The sequence below is a fragment of the Pristis pectinata genome, chromosome 43 (assembly GCF_009764475.1).
Source record: "Pristis pectinata isolate sPriPec2 chromosome 43, sPriPec2.1.pri, whole genome shotgun sequence".
In the NCBI taxonomy this organism is placed as follows: domain Eukaryota; kingdom Metazoa; phylum Chordata; class Chondrichthyes; order Rhinopristiformes; family Pristidae; genus Pristis; species Pristis pectinata.
In genome coordinates, this window is record NC_067446.1 from 2,427,428 (window position 1) to 2,435,999 (window position 8,572).

General features: G+C 51.9%; 1 protein-coding gene across 1 annotated transcript in view; it reads left to right on the forward strand.

The window, feature by feature from the left end:
* The window catches only part of tbc1d25 (TBC1 domain family, member 25), a 78,717-nt gene that overhangs the window by 7,180 nt on the left and 62,965 nt on the right, over positions 1-8,572 (forward strand). Inside the window, exons 2-4 of the mRNA XM_052008969.1 lie at positions 2,373-2,482; positions 4,426-4,580; positions 8,376-8,500. Of these exons, the coding sequence (XP_051864929.1) occupies positions 2,373-2,482; positions 4,426-4,580; positions 8,376-8,500 (390 nt within the window). The remainder of the gene's footprint in view (positions 1-2,372; positions 2,483-4,425; positions 4,581-8,375; positions 8,501-8,572) is intronic.

Here is an 8,572-nt window from a genome sequence, read left to right on the forward strand (position 1 = left end):
CGAATGCAACGTAGAACGGTATGGTTAATTAAAATTAACTATAATCCTGCGGTGAGTGACTCCTCCTGACATCCCAAGGTCTTTCCCCCATCTACAAGTCAGGAGTGTGACGGAACACTCCCCACTTGCCTGGGTGGAGTTAGTCCATGCACTCCGCATCCGCCGCATTACCTGTCCCCCGTATACAAGTCAGTATAGTTAATTAAAATTAAATTAATTCTTTTATGCCTTCACATAGGTCCACATCCCTCCATTCCCTGCATGTTCATCTGTCTGTCTAAAGGCCTCTTAAATGTTTCTGTTGTATCTGCTTCCAGCCCCACCCCTGGCAGCCTGTTCCAGGCACCCACCGCTCTGTGTTTCAAAAAAAAAAATTTGCCCCACACATCTCCTTTAAACTCCTCCCCCCCCCCCACCTTAAATGCATGTCCTTTAGGATTTGACATTCCTGCCCTGGGGAAAAAACATTCAGACTGTCTCTATAGGACTCTGGTCTGGCCGCATTTAGAGTATTGCGTGCAGTTCTGGTCACCTCACTACAGGAAGGCTGTCGAGGCTTTAGAGAGGGTGCGGGGGAGGTTTACTAGGATGCTGCCTGGATCAGAGGGCATGTGCTATCAGGAGAGGCCGGACAAACTTGGGCTCTTTTCTCTGGAGCGGCAGAGGCTGAGGGGTGATCTGTTGGAAGTGTATAAAATGAGAGGCATAGAAAGGGTGGACAAGGAATATCTTTGTCCCGTTATTGAGCGATCCAATACCAGAGGACATGAATTTAAGGTGAGAGGGGGTAGGTTCAGAACAGACATGAGGGGTATGTTTTTTTACTCAGAGAGTGGTGGATGCTTGGAATGCGTTGCCTGATAGGGAGGTAGAGGCAAATTCATTGGGGGGCTTTTAAGAGGGGCTTGGATGGGCACATGAATGAGAGGAAAATGGAGGGATGTGGGCATTCTGTAGGTAGGAGGGATTAGCTATGTCAGCACAAAATTGTGGGCCGAAGGGCCTGTTCTGTGCTGTCCTGTTCCATGCCTTACCCTATCTGTCTCTCGTAGTTTTGTAAACTTCCATCAGGTCTCCCCCTCAGCCTCTGCCGCTCCGGAGAAAACAACCCAAGTCTGTCCAACCTCTCCTTGTAGCTCATGCCCTCTGATCCCGGTGAAACTCTCCCACACCCTCTCCAAAGCCTCTACATCCCTTCCCATAACGGGGCAACCAGAATTGCGCACAATACTCCAAAGTGTGGCCTTTATACAGCTGCCACACAACTCCCTTACTCTTGTACTCAGTGCCCTGACCAAGTGTGCTGTACACCTTCTTTACCACCCTGTCTACTCGTGTGGCCACTTTCAGTGAGCTATGACTTGGACCCCACGATCCCTCTGTACATCGATGCTGTTAATGGTCCTACCCTTAACTGTATACTTTCACCTTACACTTGAACTCCTAGAGGATTGCCATATGCTTTTATTTAAAAAAACCCACAAATGTGACAGATCAAAGTCGAGTTTATTGTCAGACGCACAAGTGAAATGAAAAACTTACAGCAGCATCACAGGACAGGCTGTTGGTGATGTTCACTCCGAGGAACTTGAAGCTCTTGACCTCAGCACCATTGATGTAGACAGGTGCATGTACACTGCCCCCTTTCCTGAAGTCAACGACCAGCTCTAGTTTTGTTGACATTGAGGGAAAGGTTGTTGTCACAGGGAAAGGTTGTTGTATCCCTCTAAATCCCTCTAACATATCCCTCAATGTCAACGTATCCCTCTGAGCCGTTCCTGTCCAAGTACCTTTTAAATGTTGTTAATGTTCCTGCCTCACCCACTTCCTCTGGCAGCTCGTTCCATATACAAAGTCAAAGGTGAGTTTACTGTCAGATGCACAAGTCCACAGGTGCAATGAAAAACTTACTCGCAGCAGCATCACAGGCAGAGCATCAGATAAGCAGCATTCTCAAGAAAAACTTAAATTATACACAATTTTTAGAAGAATGAACACAAAAAAAGTCCATTTAGGTGCAAAGTGGTCCCATTGTTGCTAAACTGTAGTGATTAGGGTTGTGCCGGTTGGTTTAAGAACTGAATGGTTGAAGGGAAGTCGCTGTTCCTGAACCTGGTGGTGTGGGGACTTCAGGCTTCTGTACCTCCTGCCCGATGGGAGCTGGGAGACGATGGCACAGTCTGAATGGTGGGGGAATCGTTGACAATGGACGTTGCCTTCTTGAGCCAGCGCCTCCTGTAGATACCCCTGACGGTGGGGAGGGATGTATTGGGCTGAATTTCTACTCGAGCCCTCGGCCGTTCTGTAGATGCAGAGTCTTTCGACGGGCAAAATACTCGCTCTCCCTAACCTCCCTGTCGCTCGCTTGACAGAAGTGCGAAGGCCTGCTGCCTCCCGAATTTCGTGCGTTTGCCGTCGACCCTCAGATCACCTCCTTCGAAGTCCTCCAGCACATCCTCATCCGAGCCTTTGACCTAAGCAGGTGAGTCCCCAAACCCTCTCTCTCTCTCTAGGAGACCCCGATATCCCCCACCGCCCCCCCCCCTTCCCTCTCTCTCTCTCCAGGAGACCTGGATCCCCTTCCTGGAGCAGAATAGGTATCCATGCCCAGGTCACCTCTTCCATCGCCACAGAGAGGCGCTGGAGTCATATTGTTGTGAGAAAAGGTTCGTTGAACATCTCAAAGGCCAAGGTCTCTGGGCACAGTCTTTGGAGTTTTAAAAATGATTTATTCACAAAGACAAACGCGGGAACAGAATGAACAGGAACGGATGCACACTTGCGCGCACACACACACACACACACACAGGTGATCACGAACGTGGGGGAAATCACAACGGGGGTGAGATGCGCATACACAAACTGGTTACAAATGATCAGGGGAAGAAAACAATACAATGCTTGAACCCCCCCCACCGACTCTGCAAGCATCGGCTCTACACTACTGGGAATCTACTTAGGATGCTCCTAACCCCTGTGGGACTGCACACTCTTAACAATGGTCCCTACAGCATGGTTTCGATTCCTGCAGCAATCAGAAGAGAGTGAACTACGCGCATGTGGCGTTCTTTATAGTGCTGGAGAGCTGGGTGGAGCCAGCCCAGGTGATTCAAAAGGTCCAATGGGTCATGGCCAGGTACAAAGGTGCGTACAGAAGCCAGCGGTCAAGGGTGTGCGCTAATGGGGGGGGGGGGGGGGGGGGAGCCAGACCTTGATTGACAGTGCTGTCGCTTTCAACCATGTGCCCACTGGTATCACGTGACAGCCGTGACCCTACAGATATCCAGACTGGCTCCCACACCTCTGCCTCACTCCCCCCCCTCCCCACCCGCTCTCAAACACTCTCCAAATCGGCAGGTCCACCCCTCCCAGTGGCTCAACATCAGGGTCCCCGTCGCGAGCTCTAGGTGCCCACAGTCTCCTCAGCAGCTGTGACCCACTGCGGGCAACCCCAGGGAGATGTCCCTGCCCCCACGTTGTTAAACCTTCAGAGGAGATTCAGCCTCTCCACCCTGCAATCTGCCCACCTGTCCTCTTGCGACAGACTAGTAGACTCTCAGGACAGAGGGACGTCCCTTTAGAACTGAGATGCGGAGGAATTTCTTCAGCCGGAGGGCTGTGAACCTGTGGAATTCGTTGCCATGGGCCGTTGGGTGTATTTAAGGCCAAGATTGACGGGGTTCTAGATTGGCGGGGGGGGGGGGAGGGGGGTGGTGGAGAAGGCAGGAGAGTGGGGATGAAGAATAATCAGCCCCACCATTAGAACAGTGGAGCAGGACGCGATGGGCTGCAGACTGTAACTAGGGGAAAGTTACAACACTCGGTAGGGATGTGGGAGGAGGCTGAAACACCTGGGGTTCGGGGGGGGTGGGGGGTGGAAGAGAAACGGTCTCAGAGTGGATGCCACAGGTTGGGATCGAACCGACAGCCCTCCATCCCCTCCCGAAACTCCTCTGCCCCCCGTCAGCCAGTGGGGTGGCTGCCACCTTCGAACCTCAGATCCCTCCCATCTCCCCCACAGACCCTCCCGAAAAATCCCCAGCCATCCTGCCCAGGTTCAGTCACTGCCCCCGCCTGCCCAAACCCCATCCCAAGATCGTGGTCAACTGGACCTGCGGCTCTGCGAGCTGCCCTGACTAAGCCGTTGGTCGGGAGTCCGGGGGTGGTGTGGAGGTGGTGCTGTGCGGAATCCCGTTGGGAATTCTAGGAAGAACTTCCCTTCTGCCCTCCGGAGGATTTGGGACCCTTCGGCACGAGGTTAGGTTGGGGAGAGAGGGGCAGGATGACCCTTGGCGTCTCGCATCCCCTCGGGGCCCCTCCCGCGGTCCAGCAGCGCCTCGACCACTGTCGGGCACTCTCTCGGCACCCAACCCACCCCCCACCCTCCTTTATTGATCTTTGTTCTTCCCCCACCCCCCCCGGCAGCAAGAAGAATTTTGCCATCAGCTACCTGTCGGCGGAGAAGCCGGGCCAGGAGGTGTACCTGTCCCTGCAATCAGACTGGGACCTGGACGTGGCCTTCAGCAGCCTCTCGCGAGCTCACCTCCAGCTCAAGGTCGACATCAAGCCCTCTGAGGACAGTGAGTACACAGAACTGTGCAGCACAGAACAGTCCCTTCGGCCCACAACGTTGTGCCGACAGAGTGAATCCCTCCTATCTACAGAACATGGGGTGCAGAGAATGGAGACTTTTGGGGGGGGGGGCGGGGAGGAAGAGGGTTTGGGGACACCCACTGACACCATATACTGAGAAATTGTTGGGCTGAGGAGAATGGAGAGGAAATGGAGATTGAAGAGAGTTTGGGACCTTCCACTGATACCATATACCAAGAAATTGTTGGGGTGAGGGGGATGGAGATCAGGAGGAGGAGGGTTTGGAGACTACCACTGACAGAGTAGCGGAAGGGGAGCGTCCCAAACTAATGGGGGGGGGGGGGGAGAGGTGGGGGGAGATAGTGAGGGTGTGGGGTTACATCTGTCAATGGACAAACCAACGCACGGCCTACTTTCCCCTGTCATATTGTGTGATTAGCAATAGTTATTTGCAAGTTGAGCCAGCTTTGGGGAAGAGTGATCATAATATTTTTATGCAACCGCTTAAAGTCAGCTTTGGGGGAAGAGTGATCATAATATTTTATGCAACTGCTTAGTCTCTTAATTCGCTCAAAAATCTGGTTTCTAAATCAGAATGGAGCAAACTGCTGGGGCCTGAGGCTTCACTAAATAGAAAATTAATGGGGCTATAATCCAGGTACTAAAATGGTGGCAGTAGATGTTCTCAATGTCACCCTGCCACAGATGGAAAGGCAGCAAAGGTAACCATAAAAATAGGAGAAGAATTAGGCCATTCAGCCCATTGAGTCTGCTCTGCCATTCAATCATGGCGGATCTTTTTTCTTCCCCCTAACCCTTAGCCACCCCCCCCCATCAACTCCTGCTTTAAATACTGCCCTCCGTGGCAACGAATTCCACAGATTCACCGCCCTCTGACTGAAGGAATTCCTCCTCACCTCTGTTCTAAAGGGACGTCCCTTCATTCCGAGGCTGTGCCCTCGGATCCCGGACTCTCCCACTGATGGAAGCATCCTCCCCACGTCCGCTCTATCCAGGCCTTTTAGTATCCAGTAGGTTTCAATGAGATTCCCCCCACCTCTCCCTATCCTTCTGAACTCCAGGCCCAGGGACATCAAACGCTCCTCGTACGTTAACCCTTCTGTTCCCGGGATCGTTCTGGTGAACCTCCTCTGGACCCTCTCCAGGACTAATGAGTCTTTCTTTAGATACAGGGCCCAAAACTGCTCACAATGTTCCAAATGCGGTCTGACCAATGTCTCATAAACCCTCAGCGTGACATCCTTGCTTTTATGTTCTAGTCCTCTCGAAACGAATGCGAACATTGCATTTGCCTTCCTTACTACCAACTCAAGCCACTATTTAACAAAAAATAAGGAATTATAAACCAGTTAAATTGGTTTATTGTTGTCACATGTACCCCGAGGTACAGTGAAAAACTTTGTTCTGCATGCCATCCACACAGATCTTTACAACAGTGCATCGAGGTAGTACAAGGGAAAAGCAATAACAGAGTGCAGAATAAAGTGTCACAGTTACAGAGAAAGTGCAGTGCAGGCAGACAATAAGGTCATAACGAGGTAGATTGTGAAGTCAAGAGTCTATCTAGGGAACCATTCAATAGTCTTATAACAGCGGGATAGAAGCCGTCCTTGAGCCTGCTGGTACGTGCTTTCAGGCTTTTGTATCTTCTGCCCGATGGGAAGGGGGTAGAGGAGAGAATATCTGGGGTGGGTGTGGAGGGGTCTCTGATTATGTCGGCTGCTTTCCCGAGGCAGCGGGAAGTGTAGACAGAGTCCGCGGAGGGGAGTCTGGTATCCGTGAGGCGCTGAGCTGTGCCCACAAGTATCTTGCGATCCCAGGCAGAGCAGTTGCCGTACCAAGCCGCGATGCATCCGGATAGGATGGTTTCTATAGTGCATCCAACTGGTAAAGACATTTAAAGGCATGGCGGTTGACGACTTGCATTTAAAGAATTAAAATATAGTTCAGATTTACGATTATAGCTCGAGTTATGAGGAGAGGCCGGACAGGCTGGGACTGTTTTCCCTGGAGCAAAGGAGGCTGAGGGGTGACCTGATGGAGGTTTATAAAATCATGAGGGGCACGGATAAAGGTGAACGGTCACCACTTTTTCCCCAGGGTGGGGGAAGTCTAAAATAGAGGGCAGAGGTTTAAGTTATGTGGAGTTGAGGGGTAACCTCTTCACACAGAGGGCGGCGGTTCTGTGGAACGAGCTGCCAGAGGAAGTGGTAGAGACGGGTACAACTACAGCGTTTAAAAGACAGTTGGACAGGTACATGGGAGAGGGAAGGTTTAGAGGGATAGGGAGCAAATATGGGCAGATGGTTCCAGCAGGGACGAGTTGGGCCAAAGGGCCTGTTTCCGCAGCGTATGACTCCGTGAGTCAAGGAGAGCCTGCTTTCCTGGAAAGGACCATGAGACCCTAAGACAAAGGAGCAGAAGTCAGCCATTCGGCCCATCGAGTCTGCTCTGTCATTCTATCACGAGCTGACCCATTCTCCCATTTAGCCCCACTCCCCCACCTTCTCACCATAACCTTTGATGCCCTGGCTACTCAGATACCTATCAATCTCTGCCTTAAATACACCCAATGACTTTGCCTCCACAGCCGCCCGTGGCAACACATTCCACAGATTCACCACTCTCTGGCTGAAGAAATTTCTCCGCATCTCTGTTCTGAATGGGCGCCCTTCAATCCCAAAGTCGTGCCCTCTTGTACTAGACTCCCCCACCATGGGAAACACCTTTGCCACATCTATTCCGTCCAGGCCTTTTCACATTCAAAATGTTTCTATGAGGTTCCCCCCTTCATTCTTCTGAACTCCAAGGAGTACAGCCCCAGAGCTGTCAAACGTTCCTCATATGTTAACCCTCTCATTCCTGGAATCATTCTGGTGAATCTCCTCTGAACCCTCTCCAACGTCAGCACATCCTTCCTTAAAACTGCACACAGTACTCCAAGTGAGGTCTTACCAATGCCTTATAGAGCCTGAACATCACACCCCTGCCCTTACATTCTATTCCTCTGTCGAGGGAAGGTGTTGTAAGACAAGTTTGAGGGTCTTGAGGGACAAGGATTCTGGACACAGTCTTTGGAGTTAGAATGATTTATTTATAAAAGACAGACGTTGGACAGGATAAACGGGAACGAACGCGCACACACACACTGGTGATCACAAACATGGGGGGAATTCGCAACAACGGTGAGATGTGCACACACACACACCAGAGTACAAACAATCAAGGAGGAATCAATACGGTACCTGCCACCCCACAATCACAGTGCAGGCATCGGCTCTACGCTACCGGGAATCTACTTAGGATGCTCCTAACCCTTGTGGAAATGCACACTCTTACCAATGGTCTCTTCAGCATCGTTTCACGATTCCTGGAGCAATCAAAAGAGAGCGAACCACGCCCATGTGGCATTCTTTATAGTGCTGGAGGGCTGGGTGGTCCAGCCCAGGTAATTCAAACAGGCCAATGGTTCAGGGCCAGGTACAAAGGTGTTTACAGGGGCCAATGGTCAAGTGTGTGCACTAATGGGTGGGTGGAGCCAGACCTTGATTGACAGTGATGTGGCTTTTGACCCAGCTGATCAATGGTGTCATGTAACAGCCATGGCCCTTCACAATGCAGAAGGGTATACTGATCCGGTGGCTGTATTTGGGGTGAGGTGCAGGGCGATTGTTACCGGGTGTAACTCCAGGGGTCTCGGGGTATTCCCCGCTGCCCCTCCTTCTTTTCATCCCACCCCCCCCCCCCCCCCCCCCCCTCAGGCCCACTGCTAGAGGATTGGGACATCATCAGCCCCAAGGACGTGATCGGCTCCGACCTCCTCACGCCGGAGAAGCGGCCGTTCACCGCCTCATCCCTGCCCCTCACGCAGTCGATCATCTCCCAGGTGAGTGTGTCGGGAGAGGGGGCGAGGGGAGATCCCCAGGGGATACGCGCACTTCCCAAGATGCCTGGCAGT